The sequence below is a fragment of the Xenopus laevis genome, chromosome 7L (assembly GCF_017654675.1).
Source record: "Xenopus laevis strain J_2021 chromosome 7L, Xenopus_laevis_v10.1, whole genome shotgun sequence".
Lineage (NCBI taxonomy): Eukaryota > Metazoa > Chordata > Amphibia > Anura > Pipidae > Xenopus > Xenopus laevis.
The window spans coordinates 10,905,333-10,928,152 of NC_054383.1; the positions used below are offsets into that span (position 1 = coordinate 10,905,333).

Below are 22,820 nucleotides of genomic sequence, written 5' to 3' on the forward strand. Positions count from 1 at the left end.
CTCCCATCACTGATTGTTATTTATTAACAAAATAACTAAAATGAATCCGATCGGTAAAAAACTCAATAAAATCAGGTGAAACCCTGAATCGTATGATTTTTCGGGCTTTTCTCCCCAATCGATCAATTTTTTTATGTATTTGCCGGAATACTCAGAATTTATCGGATTATTGGGCTAAACCCAGTACAGACAACAATATCTTCAAACTTGTATAGGGACATCTCCCCTTGACTTATACAGGACCTAAACATGCCTGGGACAGTTGATTTTCGGATTTGGGCTTTTTGAAACATCGGGGTATAATATATTTCTAGAAAGTGGTTTTTTTCCATGAAAAATTTGAGCTTTTGCCCCAAAAAGCCCCACCAAAAAAATGAAGGTTTAATAAATAACCTTCTTGCGGCGCATTTACATAGGGTCGAATATCAAGGGTTAATTAACCCTCGATATTCGACTGTCGAAGTTAAATCCTTCGACTTCGAATATCAAAGTCGAAGGATTTACCGCAATTCGTTCAATCGAACGAAAAATCATTTGATCGAATGATTAAATCCTTCGAACCGAACGATTAGAAGGATTTTAATCCATCGATCGAACGATTTTTCTACGACTAGAAATTTGTAAGAAAGCCTATGGGGACCTTCCCCATAGGCTAACATTGATGTTCGGTAGGTTTTAGGTGGCGAAGTAGGTGGTCGAAGTTTTTTTAAAGAGACAGTACTTCGACTATCGAATGGTCGAATAATCGAGCGATTTTTAGTTCGAATCGTTCGATTCGAAGTCGAAGGTCGAAGTAGCCAATTCGATGGTCGAAGTAGCCAAAAAAATACTTCACTCGAGCTAAGTAAATGTGCCCCTAAGTGTAAAAACCACATAAAACTCTAATACAACGATTCACCAGGTAAAAGTTGTCGAGATCCTATAGAAGTTAACGGGAGCTGCACTGATCTTATCGGACTGTTTTTTTTATCAATTTAGGCTTTTAGAGGTTTATAAAAAAAAATTTGCTGGGAATTGTCTGAAAAACTCAAATTTTTAGAGGTTTTAGAAGTATTCGTACTTTATATCCGATCGTTCAGTGCTTTTTTTCATTCGTGCTTTTTAAATTTGAACCTTTTAATAAATTTCATGACATTCGTGATTTTAGAGAAAATACGTTTTGTTAAAATGAGACACTTAGGGGGTTATTTACCAAACTCCAAATGCAAAAATCTAAATTTTTCGGAATTTATTAAGCCCTGAGGATGGAAAAGTCTGAAATCTGAAAATCTGCCATCTCAGACCTTTCGAGGTTGCATAAGTCAATGGGAGAAGTTCCAATGATTTTCTGATGTGCGCTGAGTTTCCTGCAATACCCCGAAGTTTTCGGGTGAAAATTCCAGAAAAATCGTGGAGATCTGATTTTTTCCCGCGAAGCTAATTTTCGTGAAATGTAATAATAAATAAGCGTAAATAACCTGAGCAGATTTGATCGGAGTTTGGACTTTGATCCCATTTCAATCTCATCCTTCTTTCCTACTTTTTCTGATGATGCTACAGACGCTACTTCTAATTTCAGCCTTACATAAGGCTCCATTGTTTGTGACCGTGGTTACCCCCCTCCCCTATCAATTCCAATAAATTTATATTCCCCAAATAATAAGCTGATATGACGTGTGGACTAAGGCCAAGGCAACACAACTTGTAGAATGTGGCCACAATCTGAAAATTCTACACAAACCAGCATCATGTGCACAATATCACATAAATATAATGAGAACTGGAACAACCATAAAAAGCCGCTTTTCACTAATCACCAAATACATTCACAAATGACACCGTTTACCGAGATTTAGTGGCTGCTTTCTATTAAACAATTGGGGCTGGAGATGAAGCAGTCTCCTGCGATGTTAATGAATAAGCACGGCAACGAGGAATGAGTTTAAAGTCACAACAGAACAAATCGACAGTAATTAGAGAGCAGAGATGATAATTCAGATAATGACTGATATTAAATAATTTTCTGAAGAAAACAAAATGCTCAGTGGAACTAACGCTGCAATTAGTGAAAATTCTGACAGTAAATGAAATGGATTGAGTGGTATTTACTATTATAGGAGAAATGGGGAAAATATTCCAAGGTCTAGTAACCTGTGGCCAGCAGGGTGATACTATAGACACCATCTCTCCCTACCATACCTGCTATTCCACAGTCACACTCCCTTCCCAGAGACTATTATCCCACTGTTACTATAGGCACCATCTCTCCCTACTATACCTGCTATCCCACAGTCACACTCCCTTCCCAGAGACTATTATCCCACTGTTACTATAGGCACCATCTCTCCCTACTATACCTGCTATCCCACAGTCACACTCCCTTCCCAGAGACTATTATCCACTGTTACTATAGGCACCATCTCTCCCTACTATACCTGCTATCCCACAGTCACACTCCCTTCCCAGAGACTATTATCCACTGTTACTATAGGCACCATCTCTCCCTACTATACCTGCTATCCCACATTACACTCCCTTCCCAGAGACTATTATCCACTGTTACTATAGGCACCATCTCTCCCTACTATACCTGCTATCCCACAGTCACACTCCCTTCCCAGAGACTATTATCCACTGTTACTATAGGCACCATCTCTCCCTACTATACCTGCTATCCCACAGTCACACTCCCTTCCCAGAGACTATTATCCACTGTTACTATAGACACCATCTCTCCCTACTATACCTGCTATCCCACAGTCACACTCCCTTCCCAGAGACTATTATCCCACTGTTACTATAGGCACCATCTCTCCCTACTATACCTGCTATCCCACAGTCACACACCCTTCCCAGAGACTATTATCCCACTGTTACTATAGACACCATCTCTCCCTACTATACCTGCTATCCCACAGTCACACTCCCTTCCCTTTCATTCCCTTTCATTCCTTTTAAAAACCTGCTATATTTGGTAAAATCTGCTAAATAAGGTTTATTAATTAGCAGCAAGTTCATGAAAATTTACCCCTACAGAATATCAAAATAGCAAGAGAAATTAAAAACTCAATAAGACACCACTGGTTGCTGTGGCAACAGGTATTTGCTCGCAAATAATAACCAGGTAAGAACTGGGCAGAAAATAAAATTTATTGAAGAATAAATTGAGGAAGTTTGTTATCGCAACACAGATGATTCCTTCTTATTTCATGTTCATAGTTCCAGCTAAGGGAATCGTGTATATAACAGATATGCAGTACAGGTATCCTATATAATTACATCCTTATAAACGGTGCTTAGTGATGTCATCAGTCATAACTGGGGCTTAGTAATGTAATTTGTGTCACATGACTCACTGAAACTTGGGTATTATAAAGAATATTGTACCCGGTGAGGATTTTAGAAGTCACAATGGAAGTACCGGCCTCCTGCTTTTCTATGGTCACGGGACTCCTTGACTTCTAATATGCCTATCATTTACAACAGGGGGTACATTATTCCCTATATTATTGAATTAGAATATCCTTAAAAATCCTAACAAATATAAGGTCAACATAATACAGACTACTCACAACTTGATCTTAAGGGCTAAGACATGCTGGTGAGCTGGTGCCATGACTTGGGTACAGAGGAGCTTCATTCTACTTAGTTGTTAGTCCCTTGCCTAACTGAGACTCTTGGGTGGGGGGCCCTACCGTCTAAGTGGAATAGGAATCCATTGGCTCCCCAGCCACTTTCTTAAAGGGGAGCTATTGCGAAAATGAAACTTTAATATTAGCTTCAGCATACTGAAATATGAAACTTTCTAAATACAATCAATTAAAAATTCTGTACCCTTTCTGAAATAACCAAGTTCATCTTTACTATTCCTCTCTCAGCATCTGTTTCTCTTTATTCTCTCTTCATTCGGGAGTTGGGTGTCAGATGAATGATCCAATATATCTTATAGGGAGGCTCCTTTTGCCTAGAACAGGGATCCCCAACCTTTTGAACCCGTGAGCAACATTCAGAACTAAAAGGAGTTGGGGAAAAAGTATGAAAAATGTTCTTGGGGTGCCAAGTAAGTGCTATTATTGGCCATTTGGTAGCCCTTATGTGGATTGTCAACCTACATTGAGGCTCTGGTTGGCAGTGCCACTGTTTTTTATGCACCAAAACTTGCCTCCAAGCCTGGAATTCAAAAATAAGCAGCTGCTTTGAGGCCACTGGGAGCAACATCCAAGGGGTTGGTGAGCAACATGTTACTCACGAGCTACGGGTTGGGGATCACTGGCCTAGAAGGTGTATTAGAACTCACTCTATTAAAATCACCAGACATCATGTCTCTCTACATGTAGAATTTGTGCAAAAGGCAGTGATTTTGTTAGATTTTGTTTGTACTGGAATCAGTTATTTGAGTGAGCTCTAATACATCTGCTAGGAAAGGAAGCCCCCTATAAGATATATTGGATCTAACTGTCAATGAATATCTGACACCCAACTGCTGCATGAAGAGAATGAAGAGAAACAGATGCTGAGAGAGGAATAGTGAAGATAAACTTGATTATTTCAGAAACAATGCAGCTTGTTTTAATTGATTGTAGTTAGAAAGTTTCTTATTTCAGTATGAGAAAGCTGATATTAAATTTTCATTTTCACAATAGTTCCCCTTTAACACTGGGCAGGGATTGGAGGACACCACCAGCAGGGAGCGGGTAAGTGTGATCATTCGCCGGGCCCCTCTAAAGATTTTTTTGCCCGGTGCCAGCTTGCTATGCCACTGTAGAAACCCTTTAAAAAAAATGAAAAGAACAACTGAGTCACAGCTGCCCAGGCCTTGCCCAATTTTGCCCAGATATGTCGTCAACCCACTTAAACCTAATCATTCCCAGGTAAGCTCCTCACTTTTGGTTGATTGCAATTCAGGAATTTTCACCCCAATTTCATTTGGGCCCCTGAGTGTGTTCCCCCTGGCAGCAGCTAAGCTTTTGACCCTAATTTTATCCAATTGAATGTTGTCCCTATTAGTCATTTGAGTGGAACATGCCTGCATTACTAGGGGCACAGCGAGTAGCTGTTATTACATTGCCCATACCCAGAGAAGTCTCACCCCGCATGTTTCAATGCTTTCACAATGGAAGCCCAAAGGAGATACATTTACTTTTCATTTCAAGCTGTTAGTGTCATTGTTCAGTAACTTTGTTCCTTATTAATCATTTAGTGACAAGTGCCTGAAGCTTCGTGAGTCACGTAAATAAATCGCTCGTTTTCAAACAGGGGATACGCATTTTATCTCCCTGACAAATTGTAATTTACCTCCATAATCAGCGGTAATCTTATTATATGAGGATAATGCCTGCCAAACGGCAGCAACGTTTTATTTAGCTTCACTGGGCTGGGTGTAGACTCCATTGCTATAGATTATTGTAATAGGACTACTGAGATCCCGTAAGAGAAAGAAAGAACATTCAGGATATAATTAAATGTGTTTGTTCCATTCCAGTTGCCTGAAGCTTTGGGATTTAGGATTAATTAGACATTAGGCAGTGTAACATGTTGGGTTACATCTAAATAAAATCATAAGTTGGCTAATAATGGGAGTTGTAGTTCAAATAGCTGGAATGTTCATTGCCTGAGGTTGTAGGGAAGTTTGGGGACTACAAAGGGGAGGCAGTGAAAGAACACAGGCATTAGGATAGTGCTAGTTTGCCATTAAAGGATTGTAAGTGAATGTAAAATTGACGAGGGTGCTAGTCTAAAAACTGTTGCAATGTACATTCATTTTTTATTTTTTTAAATTCCATGATATTAAAGGATAAATGTACTGTTAATATGAATGAACTTTGTTACAACAGCGCCACCTGCTGGTCAGTTTCCCACCAGTCTGACCACCAAGTAGTCAAGGAAGTTGTCAGGAGAAAGAAAGAGGCTGCTCTGATGTTCTTCTGCTTAGGGAAGATTTGAGAATGATTTCTATTTTTTCCTAACCCAGAGCAACCTCTTTCTTTCTCCTGACAACTTTCTTGACTACTTGTTGGTCAGACTGGTTGGAAAATGATTAACAGGTGGTTCTGTTGTAACAAAATTAATTCATATTAACAGTACATGTAACCTTTAATATATTGGAATAAAAAAAAAATCCCATAGCCTTATCTCAGCTTGACTGGCTGCCCTATAGCTACAGAGACTGAATCGCTGCTTCTGATACTACCAGGTCAAGCTAACACTATATTATATTGAAAGCAAAACCCTTCCATTTTTAGTGTTGCCGAAGACTGAATAGGAAAGTGCAGTAGCTCATGGAGGGGCCACGGTCGGACCTGTAGAATACTTGGGAACTCATATAGATTAGAGCAGTGATCCCTAACCAGTAGCTCATGGGTAACATGTTGCTATCCAACCCCTTGGATGTTGCTCCCAGTGGCCTCAAAGCAGGTGATTATTTTTAAATTCCAGGTTTGGAGGCAAGTTTTGGTTGTATAAAAACCAGGTGTACTGCCAAACAGAGCCTCAATGTAGGTTGACAATCCACATAGGGGCTACCAAATGGCCAATCACAGCCCTTATTTGGAACCCCAAGAACATTTTTCATACTAGTGTTGCTCCCCAATGTGGTGACAACATCATTTGGATAAGGAGGTATAAAAGTGGCATCGGCATAGAGGTGGTACTGAAGGTCTTAGGTCAAAATGAATTTTCCAAGAGGTGGAGAAGATGATGAGAATAGGGAATATGTAGTCAGGTCTAATGGAGTTACTAGACCATGGGCAACCTTTGTGCCTATTATTGGATAACTCTGTATAAACCTACGCAATGTGTTGCTATGCCGTAACTGATACTTATCATTATCCAATAAAGTGGTTTACTCATAACCGACCCAGAGCCGCCCTTATCTGCTGTGTTTATTAGAAAATAATCAGCGGGATCAGCAACGTGTTCTTTGCTTCTCTCTCCTACAGCGTCAGACTATTCCATTTAATTTCAGATTTAGCCAATTCAGTTTGATGCTTCCCGACAAGCCAAGGCAACATTAGAATCACTGCTTGCAGCTGTACATGTGGGGGAACAATAAGGAGGATAGTTATTAAAGTTTGAATGCCAAAAAATCCAAAAATTTGAGTTGTTTTTCTATAAAATCTGAATTTTTTGTGAAAAAAAATGGGGGGCATATTTTATTATTCCCCGAGGATGGAAAAATGTGAGAATCCGAAAATCCGGCATCTCAGACCTGCCGAAGTTGTATTTAAGTCAGTGGGAGAAGTCCCAAAAATATCCTGATCTGCGCTGGGTTTTGTGCAATAATCAGAAGATTTTGTGGCTTTTCGGGCAAAAAAACGATCGGAAAATCAAATTTTTGTAAGATTTTCACGATTTTTTCGAGTTTTTTCCCCGCACTGGAAATTTTGGGAAAATGTATTGATAAATAAGCGGAAATGAGATGTATTCGGATTTTGATAACTAACCCCCTGAGTGTTAGAAGTTACTAAGTCCTACAGCAACCCCCCCCCCCAGGTGCGGCAGACATCATGTGCATATTTGGGGTCTTCTCCAGCATAAACAGTAACATTGCGCAGCATGTCATGATGCTAAGGGTGTAGGTAATGATGCCAAGGCACATCATTAGTTATTTTTGATTCCCTGAGTCATTTACTTTGTCTTTGATATCAGTTTTCTTTACAATTCTGTTTCTTGTGCTTTTTACCCAACTTTACCCAAGCTGGCTTCTGTTTTGTCAGATCCTGCCCAAGCCATCTCTACTAGTTTCTCTGATTATATGTCTTTAGCTTGTCCTTCACTATGATTCCTACCACCTGCCCTGACACTTACATACATAGTAACATAGGCTGAAAAAAAGACACATGCCCATCTGTCAAAATAAACATCCCTAACTGCAAAATGCAAAAGCCCATCTGAAGCCTCTCCAATTCCTCAAAGTGGGAAAAATTCCTTTGTGGCACCAAGATGCCAATCAGACCAATCAACTTTGCATCGAGTCAATTTTTCACTTGCTAAACACCATCCAGCCCCTTCTTATACCTATCTAATGTATCAGCCTGTACCACTGATTCAGGGAGACAATTCCACAACTTCACAGCTCTCACTGTAACAAAACCTTTTTTCAAACAATATGATGGAATCCCCTTTCTTCTAATCAGAATGGGTGCCCTTGTATCTTCTTATTGAACCTACATGTGAATCAAGCATCAGAGAGTTTATTATATGGCTCCCTTATATATTTATACATATCTCCCCTTAAGCACCTCTTCTCCAGTGCAAAGAAGCCCCAATTTGGTCAGCCTTTCTTTGTAACATTCCATACCGTTTACCAGCTTAGTTCCCTTTTTTGGGCTCTCTCTAACCCTAATTTATCTGACCTTGACTACAATTTGCCTCATCCTTGTCTGTACCAATGCTCTTACACAAGTCTGATCTCTGAGTAGGTTCTCTGCCAGTAATACTACAGAAGGCTCCGGGCACCAGGAGGACAAACCTATTATAGCACAAACCTCTCCCACTTCATGGCCAGGTAAAGAAGACTACAGTGAATTGCCCACTAGACTCCTACCTTTAAATGAATCCTTACAGTGTCTGGACAAAGACCTTATACCTTCTTACAGTCCTTTTATTGTGTTAGAATTCCCCCATTAGAGAGAGGCCAGTGTCATAAAACTCTACCTGTATAGGTAAACGCTGTACTCAGCACAATTCCAAAGGACAGCCCCTAACCATAGCATGTACAGAGCAATACCATCACATTATTCTAGTATAGGTAATCCCCTATACATGTTTAAGTCTACATTGGCTCTTGAGGGTCAATATTGAGGCATGAATATGGTGATCGAGGTAAGAACTGGACATCATGCTCAATGCCAGTCCAATCCCAGGCAGGCTTTTGAAGAGTACATGTTGTATTTCAATTAATCTATATAAATCTGGATCAAGACACCTGTTAGCTCATCTTTCCTAGAAACCCCTATAAATGTCCGAGGCACTAAGCACACACTGCTGACTAATCTGGGAGCTGCTGAAAGACTTACATATCCTTAAACTAGACGTCTTGAGGTAAGTATCCAAAGCCCTGCTCCCCCTTATCTCTCTGGACTAGAATAAGCTTTATTTACGATAGGCGTCGGGGAACACTATTCATCATCACATTGCAGCACTTTTATTTCAAGGTTTATTTCAGTGTTAGCCAACACCTCCTCATATGTCACTGTTTATCAGCTTTGACCTTCAATGACTAATTCCTCTGTGCCTTTTTTTATACCAGTGTCATGGCAAATATTGAATACTAAAATATGCACTTTTTAATCATGAGAGGCACTGCTGATATTTATTAGTGCCAATAATTCCAAATGTAAAACAATTAGCATTCCACCAAGAATGTATTGTATTAGCTGCAGCATATCTCAAAGCTTAACAAAGGCTCAGTTGGGGAAGGGAGGGGTTTGTTTATATAGAGGTCTTCTCCGTGGACTGCTGATCTAAGTAGAATATGAAGGCAAAATAATAAAATCCCATTTTTACTTTCTTTAATGAAAAATAAACCTATCTCCAATATACTTTAATTAAAAAATGTGTACCATATTTATAAGAAACCTGACTGTATGCAGTGAACTTCTCCCTTCATTTACAGCTGTGGATAGGAATTGTCAGACGTCCCTAACTGCTCTGCAGGGAAACAATCATACTTATGAACAGCAGGGGGAGCCCCCGCCTTACTTCCCAGCCATGCAGAACTCAAGCAGCTTTGTTTGTTTCCCTGTGGAGCAATCAGCGACTGTGTAGAGATTTGTATTTTATTTCATTTTTGCCTTTACATCCCCTTTACTGTTTCCAACTCCAGCTGCAGGGACAAAGATCATGAAGCCAGATTTAAACAGATAAACTGGGATTCTATTTGGAGGATTATTTTGCTGCAGCCACTGGTTCTGCAGAGTTTGAGAAAGTTTGTATTAAACAATACAAAAACGATAAAATCCACATTAGATTACATGACAACACAGGGCCCAGTGCAGTCTGTATATTCTGATTATTAATCAGTCTTGCTGTATCAGATTCTGGCAGATGTTGTTTGACTTGTGCTGTTTTGATAATTTATGACCCCTAAGCAGCCCAGACCACACTGAGCATGTGCACAGTCTTGGTCTTGCAAAGATGTTTAACAAAGTTACAGGATGGTGACCCCCTGTGGCCAAATTTGAAAGCATAAATCATTTGTTTGATTAGGCTTGTGGTGCAGTAAGTTCATGTTTATGTTTAGTATACAAAATACAGCATTTCTAGCCTTATTCTATTTTAGATTTTACTTCCCTTTAATTTCAGATTTTGCCTCGTTTAAAGTAAATTGTTGGTGATGGCCTGCCCGTGGTGGGATAAAAAGATACAGATGGATCTTGTGCTGCTGACGGAGTATGCATAATGATTATTTGCTAATGTTTAATTGAACAAGTTTCTAATCCAGTGTGGCCACTGATGACATCGCAAAGCACCATTTATTATAGTATACTCAACAGATTATTCATGGCAGTTGTATATTCTAATGATAAATACTGCAGAGACTATGATTCAAGAAATTACAATATGAGACATACAAGCAATTAATCAATTTAAATTCTTTACCGAATATTACTGAACTCTAGTTTGGAGTATTTTCAGTACATAAGATATTAAAGGCTCAGTTATTCACTTTTACAAAAACATATTCCATTTCCACAATAAATAAAGTCTATGTTTCCCGTGGCCTAAACTGCAGGCAGGATCTAATCTCCTCGGCTCCTCTGGGCAGCACTAGGGGGAGACACAGAAGAGGGGCCATGGACAGCTCCCGCAGCAGGTCCTACAGAGACATTCCTATCACACTTAACCTGCCTCAAGGTTACCAACAGGGCGCCACCAAGTTTTTGAAGGCTTGCATGCATGGTGCCACCACTCTCACAAACTGCTGTAGGTGCAGGACACCCATAGTGAGCTCACCAAAGTGACTATCCACATGGGCCATCCATTGCCTAAGGCAGAAGTCTTGGTAGGATTGGTTGTTGAGGATTGAGTGTAACATGTTATATGTTCCCCTATCCTGTGCCGGAGGACGTTCTAGTAGCTCCTGATGTTTATAGAGGGAATAGGCCACTGCCTGGATCTTATTTCTTCTGCGCTTAAACTTGCTGTGATAGTATAAATCACTTTATGCCTCTGTACAGCTTATAGCAGGTGATGTGGTCATAGGGGCTAACAATTTCCACATGCCCTGCCATGTCTTCCCAGAGCTTCTTCCCCTTGGCTGCCATATTGTTATGGGATCAGTCCCCAAATAACGTGTCCCATTGGTGAAGCAAAATGTTCAAGTGGGCTACATTCTTTATATATGTGGGGGGGGGGTTGGCATTTGGAAAAACCACCCCCACTTGGTTCCCACGTGGAGTCATCATCTTCTTTCCACTTCTGATTACAATACTACTTGCCCTCTTTCCCTTGACTAAGTGGCCCTTTCTTCTCCATGTCCACGGATCCTTACCCTAAACCCCCCAACCCTGTGGCCCCATTCAAACCTGTCTGTGCCCAATACATTGGTCTTGTGGCCCTGTCCCTCTCCATATTATCCTGGGAACCTTCTTCTAGTCTCCTTCCCTTTATACCCATCTCTGTCTCTGTCCAAATATCTCCCTCCCTTCCTATCTAGTTGTGATTTTGCCGGGGACATCTCCTCCACCCAGAAAAGTACTCAGACTTGACCCTGTCTCTCCACCACTATCATTATCTTCTGTGGACATTCCCCGTTTTTATTTATTTATTTTTGTTTTCCAAACAGCCCATGCCCAAGCAGTAGGAGATCAGCTCACTCTCTCCACTTCATGTCACTAATATATAGTGAATAAAGTACCCCCTCTTGTAAATTATAAGGATATTATAAGTTACTGATGAGTTTTATGACCATATAAAAACATGAGGCCGAAGGCTGAGTGTTTTTATATACGCCATGGAACTCCGAGATGATTTCTAATATCCTTATAATTTACAAAAGAGGGTACTTTATTTATTATAATACACACGTGTCAGTGAGTCATGTGACAGAAATGACATCACTACTCCGTACACCGTTTATAATGGATGACATCAGTATTCACCATTTATAAGGATATAATTTACAAGATATTCAGGGCTTTTGTCTAAAGTAAAAGTAATTACAATCAAAGTCAAATTGAGTATATTTCTGTATATTTCACGTAAATTAATGTTATGTTCCTTTGATTGTAATTAACCCATTTTGCAACTCTTACAAATTCTGTCCAATTTAAAACATATTGAATACAGCTCAAACAATCTTAATCCTGTCGGTGTTATTATAGGTGTGTGAATGTAGACAGTGTATATAGTAAAGCAAGACTATTTTATGGGAACTAGAAACTAAATGGAGACATATGGAGAGTTTAAAGTAATGGAATCAACGGAGGGTTTAAGCCAATGTTTGTCAGATTAAGTCTGGGTAATAAACAAAGGCGCAAAATCGATGGCAGATAATTGCCGGATTCATAATGAATATTTTTTTTTTTGTATAAAAAAAAATACCCATTTGTAGACATAGTAATTACTATGCATTGTTAGAAAAATCATTAAATCTGATTTCTATGTGACTGAGTAGCCATGCAGAGCACAAAAACAGACCTTTATTCTTCGTGTTGTACAAGGCTGCCCCCTAGTGGAAGCGTGAGGTTAGCAAACTCGAAAATCAAATGCTAAAAACAAAGAGCCTTTTTGTGTATTTATCAACATTCCCCAATTTTACATTGTTCTTTTTTGTATAATGCATTTCGGGGATTTTTACATTTTCTTCTGGTCCGCTGAAAACGTAAACTGGGAGTTCTACTGTATATATAAATATATACAGAGCTCCAATATATATATGGTAAGGAACCATATAGAAATATAACCCACAAGAGGTGCCTTTATTCAAACGCAAAAAAGATCTTTCACAACTATTAGTTGAGGTCTGACAAAGTCAGAGCAACAAACAAAATTTTTTTACAGGAAAGGAAAAAGAAACCCCACCAATAGTTATGATTCTAAGGTTGACAGGAAAATTCTAATAGGTGATGCACCCTACTTATTTGTGTTAAATAAGTAGGGTGCATCACCTATTACAATTTTCCTGTCAACCTTAGAACCATAACTATTGGTGGGGTTTCTTTTTCCTTTCCTGTAAAAAAAAAAGGAACCATATAGAGTCATGCATACAGAAGTCCATCTGGCACCCTTTGGTAGAGAAGCAGTTAAAATGGACTTATAACAGTCTAGGAACTCCGTACTCCTCTAGCCAAGCTACTGTTACAGGGACCCAACTCCACTGTGGCCCCTACTCTATTAGCTCAAGTCTTTCCTACTCAATGAGGGTTAATGAGCAGAAAGAACATGGTTATACCCCTTTTTTTTCTACTAGGGATTAAGGGATGCGCTGAATCCTAATAATTGGTATTCAACCGCATTCCGAACCAATTCCAAACTATAAATTGCATATGCAAATTAATACTGAAAGAGGAACGCATGTGTGCTCCATTTTCACAACAATTATTAGTCTCTTAGGGTTTGGATTTGTTTTAGTTTTTGTTTTGTTTGTGTGATGCTCCTGCTACACCAGGAGCACCCACAGGACATGACATGTACACTTGTATATCTTATGGGCATCTTATTCTGTATGGATTTGATGTGCATATATATATATATATATATATATATATATATATATATATATATATATATATATATTATATATATATATATATATATATATATATATATATATATAGCATTCAAAAAGACCAGCAACACTGGGAGTTTTGGTGAAACAAATCAAACGTCTATATTTTTAAAATGCATATACAGCCAACTGTATATGCACTTTAAAAATATAGACGTTTGATTTGTTTCACCAAAACTCCCAGTGTTGCTGGTCTTTTTGAATGCTACATACATGATTTTACCGTGCACCTGGGTATTCAACGGTTGAAGCGGTGTGCCACCCTACGCATAAATATATATATATATATATATATATATATATATATATATACATATATATATATAATATTTATAACTAATTACTAATCCCCAAAATATATTTTGTTGCTTCTGACTGGTAGTTGTCAAACACTGCATTTTCCAGTGCCCTGGTTGGCTGCAGTATTCCTTAAAGGGATACTGTCATAGGAAAACCTGTTAATAGTACTGCTCCAGCAGAATTCTGCACTGAAATCCATTTTTTAAGAGAGCAAACTGATTTTTTTATATTCAATTTTGAAATCTTACATGGGGCTAGACATATTGTCAGTTTCCCAGCTGCCCCAAGTCATGTGCTCTGATAAACTTCAGTCACTCTTTACTGCTCTACTGCAAGTTGGAGTGATATCACCCCCTCCCTCCCCCCCCCAGCAGCCAAACAAAAGAACAATGGAAAGCTAACCAGCTCCCTAATGGTTAGTTCACACGAGGAGATTCGGGGAGATTTTGTCACCTGGCAACTAATTGTCTCGTCTTCTAAGCGACAATCTCCCCGAACTGCCACAGCGTGTTTTCCCATAGGCTAAAATGAAAAGTCGCCTGCGCTAATGCACACGCGCAGAGCCGGGCCAACCCGGCCAGGCACCCTAGGCAACCTGACGGGCACGGCGCCGGCTAAGTGTGCGCGAAACTACGCTTCAGCGCGCATGCGCAAAATGGTGTTTGCGCATGCGCAGAGGTGCATTTTCGTGAAAGTTACACTCGGCAGTCTGAGAGAGACGGGACCGGACACGGGGTAGGCGACAGAGCAGGTATGCCCCCCCAGCTTTACGCCCTAGGCACGTGCCTACTCTGCCTACCCCTAGTTCCGTCCCTGCACACGCGTGTGGCCAGGTGACAAAATCTCCCCGAATCTCTTTGTGTGAACTAACCCTAACACAAGATAAGAGCTGCCTGGTAGATCTAAGAACAACACTCAATAGTAAAAGCCAACTCCCACTGAGACATATTCAGTTACATTTAGTAGGAGAAATAACAGACTGCCAGAAAGTAGTTCCGTCCTAAAGTGACTGGGGGCAGCTGGGAAACTGATAATATGTCTAGACCCATGTCAGATTTCAAAATTGAATATAAAAAATTCTGTTTGCTCTTTTGAGAATTGAATTTCAATGCAGAAGTCTGCTGGAGCAGCACTGTTAACTGATGCATTTTGAAAAAAACATGACGGTATCCCTTTAATACATTCTAATTCTCTGATTGGTTGTAACATTCTAAATATCTAATTGGCTGCAGTAAAGCTGAAAGCATTCTAATTCTCTGATTGGCTGCAATTTACCTGTTAAGAGTGTGAAGCTCTGATTGACTAGACCTTGGCTCCGCCCCATACGCTTCCATGTGGGTTACACACGGTCACAGAAAACAAAATAAACCATTATATTAAGCCCAACGGAATACTAAAAATGGTATCAAGTTTGCTCAAAATGTAGCCAGTCTATCAATATTTAATTAGTAATATATATACAGTATAATAATATATATTTTGAGACTACAGCTGCCCTTGTTCGCTTTTCAGGATACAGAGAGTGACGTGGGCAGGTTGGTTCTTACCCCGGAGACTTCTGGATTTAATGAACCCTCAGCTATTCTCTCCTGGTTCCTGAGCACATGCAGGAGTATAGCGTTGCACAGCATCTGGTCTTCATGAACGTTCTTGCTGAATGGGACCCTTTCATTCAGATAGAGAGAGACAAAGAGAAGAGCGAGTGAGGTGCACATCTCACAAACAGGGGTGCCCACCCCAGTAACATATTTTCTGATCTGCCCCCTCTATTTGGACTCCCTGATGCTGAAAGACACATGTCCTAAACATGCATTATCCAGTAACTGCAGCAATCTGATAATTATTCCATATTATAATTTTATTGGCTCATTAGCTCATGTAGACAAAAATGGCAACGTTTCGGCCCTTTATCAAGCCTGATATATGTCCTAAACATGTTCTAGGGAAACAGTGGCCTATGATACTGTGATAATATTAATCACTTTGAGTTAGATAAATAAATAGCGGTTAATGAAAGACAGCAGGTCTTAGAACTTAGCCTTAAAAATATCCAACCAGGTAATGGCTACCAGAACATTAAAAACCAGGGGAACTAAAGACCGTGAACCACCATATGAACCCTAGTAAGATCCTTAGAAAATAAATAAGACCCTTAGCCGACATTTTGCATGGGACAACCAGCCTTTATCTAAGCACTCTTCACCATTTAATACCTATTAGGATGGGAAAACTCTGGGGCAAAAAGGAGAGGCTTCAAATGTTTTTTTTTTTTTGCCTTTCTCTCTGGATCAATTGTGGACATAAATGTGGCACCACAATACATTGTTTACACCTAATAGTGGCAGCACATTTAATTGACACTGCTGGACGCCTATCACATCATTTTTGGGACTGCATGAGTTTCCCCACATTGCTTTGATAAAGTCTAGGTGGTCCAGTCCAATTATGTTCCCATAAGGGCTGTGAGTATGGATCTTCACCCAAGTGCCCCAACATCTATCTAGATGAAGATAAAGGGGTTACAAATATATCGCTGGCTCCATATCTAGATAACCATAGCAGCAATTTAGAAGGTTGTGTTAACTGGTCTACTGTTTGAAACTGGTGGGTCAGTAGACCTGGCACAATTTTTGTCCACCATCTTCTGTTGGGCAGAAGTAATGTTTGGTGCTAAGCACTAAAGTCTGAGGTCATCTCCTCTTAGGACTCTTATATACATATATGTTAGCCTAAAAATAAAAACAGTGGCCTATTTTTAATTGACTCACTATAGACTAAAACCAAATTTAATGCACACAATGAACAATAATGGTGTTGACATCTACTCTTCCCTCTACCCTACTCCTGCATAATACTTTTTCCACTTATAACCATGAATATACTGTAAGTGTGTTGTTCCTAGAGGTATTTTTGTACAGCTGGTAAGAAGCTTATGCAGGGGTCCCCAACCTTTTTTACCCATGAGCCACATGCAAATGTAAAAAGAGTTGAGGAGCACCACAAGCATGTAAAAGTCCCGTGGGGTGCCAAATAAAGGCTGTGATTGGCTATTTGGTAGACCCTATGTGGACTGGAAGCCTACAGAAGGCTCTACTTGGCACTATACATAGTCTTTATGCAATTAAAACTTGACTCCAAGCCAGAAATTCAAAAATAATCACCTACTATGAGGACACTGATAGCAACATGCAAGGGGTCGGAGAGCAACATGTTGCTCACGAGCTACTGGTTGGGGATCACTGCTCTAGAAGGTCATCTGGCCAACACTATGATAAACCCACCTGAAAACACTGGGCCCGAACACTACAGAAAGGTTTTCCAAGGTCATACTGTTCATGTCACTGTAGGAGGCCACTCTGATTAGGAAGGTACAAATGTAGAGCAGGACATTTCTATGCGCTCGGTGGAGACTTGCAATTAACTCTTTTAGCTGTTTCGTACATTGGTCTGGATTGTCTTTGTGAGCTGTAAGGCAAAGTATATCATTATTAACGGCTTTCAGTACCTTTAAAATCGAACATCTATTAAATCCTTATACTCCAAGGTTAATCATTAGTTCCGATATGCATTCCATAGCTGCCGTATTGAGGTATTAATGCCATCAGCCGTTGAACATTATTTTCGGTACAATAAGTCTAGTGCCTAAAGTACAGTCATTTTAGCCCAATGCAAACCTAGTTGTAGCTCATTAAAGGAGAAGTAAACCCTAAAAATTAATATGGCTAAAAATGTCATATTTTATATACTGAATTTATTTCACTAGCCTAAAGTTTCAGCTTCTCAATAGCCGCAATGATCCAGGACTTCAAACTTGTCACAGGGGGTCACCATCTTGGAAAGTGTCTGTGACACTCACATGCTCAGTGGGCTCTGATTGGCTGTTGAGAAGCTAAGCTTAGGGCTCGTCACTAATTATCCAGCAGAAAATGAGCTTCCCCTGTAATATAAGCTGATGCTACAGGTTTGCTGATTATTAAATTCTGATGCTAATTGCACTGGTTTCTGTGCTGCCATGTAGTAATGATCTGTATTAATTACTAATCAGCCTTATATTGTGACATTTCTATTCTATGTGTACTGTATATTGTGAGTGGGTCCCTAAGCTCAGTAAGTGACAGCAGCACAGAGCATGTGCAGTGAATCAGCAGAAAAGAAGATGGGGAGCTACTGGGGCATCTTTGGAGACACAGATCTTTACTGCTAAAGGGCTGTGGTTGCCTTGGGCTGGTAAAGAAGCCCAAAACATAATGTACAACATTTATAGCTACTTCTTTAGTTAAGCTTTAGTTCTCCTTTAAGGAGAGATTTGCTTTCCTTTTTTGCAACATTGTAAGAGGACACAGTAGACATCATGTTAAAATTGAAAGTATGTGAAACAACTTGGTGTTCTATGGTGGGAGCCATTGTTTTCTGAACACTAGACTGTATGCTTAAACAAATGTAGGAGCACTATTATAGGGCTTGATGATGTTAAACATGTTTTCACAGCACTCTTACACAAAGCTAAAAGAGCTGTTGTAGGGTTCCAGGATGGGTGTCTCACCTGCACTCTAGAGCTGTGGTTACCAAACTGTGGCACTGTAGTAGGGCATGGAGCAGTGGCAGGGTAGGATCAGTTTGAAATCCAGCTAGGATAGGATTGGGAGAGAATGTCTGTTTTGTCTTCTAGATACATTGGGAATCAAATCTTGAAGTTATTTAAGTAAAATATGGGATGACATAGGCTATTGCAGTCTATATTCCTCAAATGAGGGTTGACTGGCAGATTCAGCAATGTTTTCCTCTAACTCTAACTTTGTTGTAAACTAAGGGGGAGCTCTGAACAAGTTGGACCTCCAAGGGAGCGCTGTTGTAGGGTTCCATGGGAAGCCATTTCTTTCCTGAACCCTAGACCATATGTTTACACAAATCAAGAAGAACTGTTACAGGCTACTATGATGGAAGCCACATCTTCCTTGCATTCTAGACAGTATGATTATACTAAGCTACAAGCACTATTGTCGGGTTTCTTAATCAATACCATTTCATCTCTGCTATGAAAAACTATATGTTTATACAAATCAGAAGGAGTAACTGACCCAGGGTGCAGTTTTAGCCTTGGTGCTACTTGGATCTGGTCTTTTGTATCCCCTTACTTCTTTCTTTCAAAATCTTACATCTTTTTTTCCATATCTCTTACCTTTATAAGCAAAGATGAAGAAATGGTGACTATGTTCTGGTACAACACCTTCTGGAAGCTCCTTCAGAAAAACCTTAAGAAGACCGGCTATGGCATCAATGTCACCTTCCTTCTCGAGTGTCACCTTCTCTCCTTTATCGTACTTGTCTTTCAGAACCTTTACTTTCTGCACCGAGCCACAGATTCTAAACAGCCCTTTATGTTTCAAACCTGCAACAAGACAATCTCTTACAAAAAAAACACAGTCGCTCTATAGACACATTTATCAAAAATGTTTCTTGTGGAACATTCTTCTTGTGTTCTGTGTGATATATTGATGACATTTCCAACATTCACAAGAGTTATCCATAGGAAGGGTATGAATGAGCTTGAAAAAGAGGCACCATATCACAGGATACACTTAGTAGTAAGTGTGTGTGTATATGTATACAGTTACTTTTTCTGCCTCATGTGGGTCATTGATACCTGAAGATGGACTACGAGTTAAACCTGATGGACAGTTGCCTGTTTTCAACCAAACTAATTATTCTAGTATTCTAGTGTCTCTTTATTCACCTTAGTTATTGGCGTTTTGTATTAGAATTATATATGAATGTAGTAAAGACATTTCTCTTTTTGGCACTGGATTCCTTAGTCCCTTTGTTTCATTCCAAACAGCTGTGTGCTGCCTGATCTGGGCTTATATAGGTATGAACTTTATGTAAATTCACAGGGGGTATATTTAGTGAGAGAGTAGAGGAGGGAATGTATCACCTATTTTAAGATGAAAGCAATTACTTCAGTTTGGATTCAGCCCAGGATCATGGGTCGGCTTCCAGCGTCTATTCTCTAAAGTCAAAACAATGTCTCCAACATTTTGGTCATTGAAACAAGACCTTCCTCATGGACAAACAGTAGCAAGGCCGTTGTCTCAAAAGAAGGTGACCCAAATACTAAACGCTGATTTATAGTTTATGGACATTGCCCACTTAATACAGGACCTACCGAACTTGGAGAGATGTTCAACAATGTCTTTGATCACCAAGGGGATGGAATCTGTGTCTTTCACTTTGCATTGCACAAGAGAAACCCCAAATACCTTAGTTGCTGTGGGTGAAACCTTATTGGTGGTCCTCTTAACTTGAACAGCAGATAATGATTTCTATAAGATGTAGAGAATCCATTGTTAGTACAAGTATGGGATGTCTTATGCAAAAACCCGTTATCCAATTAGAGGAAGGCTCCCAAATTTTAGAAATAGTTTCCTTTTTTCTCTATAATCATAAAACAGTACCTTCTACGTGATCCAGACTAAGATCTAATTATTGGAGGTTAATTCATGATTTAATGCTTTTTTTAGTAGATAAGGTATGGACTAGTGATGGGCGAATAAATAAATTGTAGCGAGTACAATGTTAGCCTATGGGGACCTTCCCCAGCACTTTTCTAACCTTTTTTTGATCGATCGCTTAAAATTGATCGATTCAAAGGATTTTATCGTTCGATCGAATGATTTTTACAACGATTTAAAAATCGTTCGATCGATCGATAGAAAGATTTGCTCTAAATCCTTCGAATTCAATATTCGAATTCGAAGGATTTAGATTCGAGGGTCGAATCGAGGGTTTATTAACCCTCGATATTCGACCCTTGATAAATGTGCCCCTTAATACCATATAAACTTTCCGTTGCATAAATATTCATTTTGGGGGTATAGTTTTCCTTTAAACCATTTGAAGATGTTTGAGTTTTTTCAGTGGGTTTCGTAAGATTTTTTTTTTCACCATGAACTCGCTTATTTGATTTTTTCACCCTAAATTCGCTGATTTGAGTTTTTCCCATAAATCAGAAACCATTTGAGTTTTGAGTTTATTCAGGGTATAAAAAAAAAACCTCACAAACCTCTAAAACTCGACCTCCGATAAATAACCCCCTTAATTTTTTAAATTATTTTTAAGTAGACTTAAAGGTGTGGTGTTAATTTTTAGTATGGCTAATTCTAAGTAACTTTTCAATTGGTTGTCATTATTTATTTTTTTATTGTTTTTAAATTATTTGCCTTCTTCTTCTGACTCTTCGCAGCTTTGAAATGGGGGGGTCACTGACCCCATCTAAATAATAATGCTCTGTAAAGTCACAAATGCATTGTTATTGCAACTTTTTGCTACTCATCTTTTTTTTTGAGGCCTCTCCTATTCATATTCCAGTCTCTTATTCAAATAGGGTAATTTGGACCCTAGCAATCAGGTTGCTGACATTGCAAACTGAAGAGCTGCTGAATAAAAAGCTAAATAACTCAAAAAACAGAAATAATAAAAAATTAAAACCAATTGCAAATTGTCTCAGAATATCACTCTCTCAGGGGCAGATTTATCAAGGGTCGAAGTGAAAGTTTGAATTTAAAAATTTGATTTTCGAGCTGTTTTTAGTGTACTTCGACTATCGAATAGTCCAAAATTTGATTTGAATTTGAAAAAATTTTGACTATTTGAATACTGAAATTTATCATGTACAGTCTCTTTAAAACCTCGACTTCGACCATTTCTCATGTAAAACCTGCCGAATTGCTGTTTTAGCCTATGGGGGGACCTCCTAGAACCCATCTGGAGTCATTTCGTGGACTTTGACGTTTTTTGTGGCAAATACTTGATCGAATGCGCTAAAACTTCGATTTGAACAAATACAGTCTATTCACCCGAAGTTAAAAACTTTGATTTTTTTTAAAATAAATTTTGATTGGTCTTTTTTTAATCGAATTTCGAAGTTATGGGAGTTCAACAAAAAAAACTCCCATTACCTCGAAATTCGACCCTTGATAAATCTGCCCCTCAATGTTAACTCGAAGGTGAACAATCCTTTTAAGGCAGTGGTCCCCAACCAGTAGCTCGTGAGCAACATGTTGCTCTCCAACCCCTTGGATGTTGCTCCCAGTGGCCTCAAAGCAGGAGCTTATTTTTGAATTCTAGGCTTGGAGACAAGTTTTGGTTGCATAAAAACTAGGTGCACTGCCAAACAGAGTCTCATTGTAGGTTGACAATCCGCATAGGGGCTACCAAATGGCCAATCACAGCACTTATTTGGCACCCCAAGAACATTTTTCATGGTAGTGTTGCTCCCCAACTCCTTTTACTTCTGAATGTTGCTCACAGGTTCAAAAGGTTGGGGATCCCTGTTTTAAGGTATGAAGATCCATTATCTGGAAACCCCCAGGTCCTGAGTATTCTGGATAACAGATCCCCTGTAATATATTACAATAGGATCATTAAAAAGATGTTATTCTGTGTGTCCCTTTTACAGTAACCTTATGTGATTTATTTTTTCTCCCAGTGTGCAGACAATAAAAAATCCCAATTTCATAAAAATCTCGACATCAATTTTTCTTAAACCTCATTATAAAACAACGAATCAGGTTACTTACACATCCTAGAAAAGAGGAGCTTGTCCCCATAGCTTGGCTGAGCTGCTGCGGTGCAATGCTGGGAATCTCACAAATTGCTTATTCATGCGGAATATTTCAGACAATTCTTCTATTTGCACAAAATCAAATTGTTTCTTTTTTTTTCTTTTTCTTTTTTTTGTTATTGTCATCACAGAAAAAAAGACAGTGAATTTGATACGAGGTGGAAGCCTGAAGGTTTTTGTTGGGGAGAT

General features: G+C 39.2%; 1 protein-coding gene across 2 annotated transcripts in view; it reads right to left on the reverse strand.

The window, feature by feature from the left end:
• The window catches only part of LOC108696075 (protein FAM13C), a 176,589-nt gene extending 153,769 nt beyond the window's left edge, over positions 1–22,820 (reverse strand). For both annotated transcript variants that reach the window (XM_041570199.1, XM_041570201.1), the window contains exons 1-5: positions 22,588–22,820; positions 20,175–20,331; positions 19,191–19,400; positions 17,293–17,476; positions 15,559–15,676 (exon numbers count right to left, since the gene is read on the reverse strand). In XM_041570199.1, coding sequence (XP_041426133.1) covers positions 15,559–15,676; positions 17,293–17,476; positions 19,191–19,400; positions 20,175–20,331; positions 22,588–22,617 — 699 coding nt within the window. In that variant the 5' untranslated portion in view covers positions 22,618–22,820. The remainder of the gene's footprint in view (positions 1–15,558; positions 15,677–17,292; positions 17,477–19,190; positions 19,401–20,174; positions 20,332–22,587) is intronic.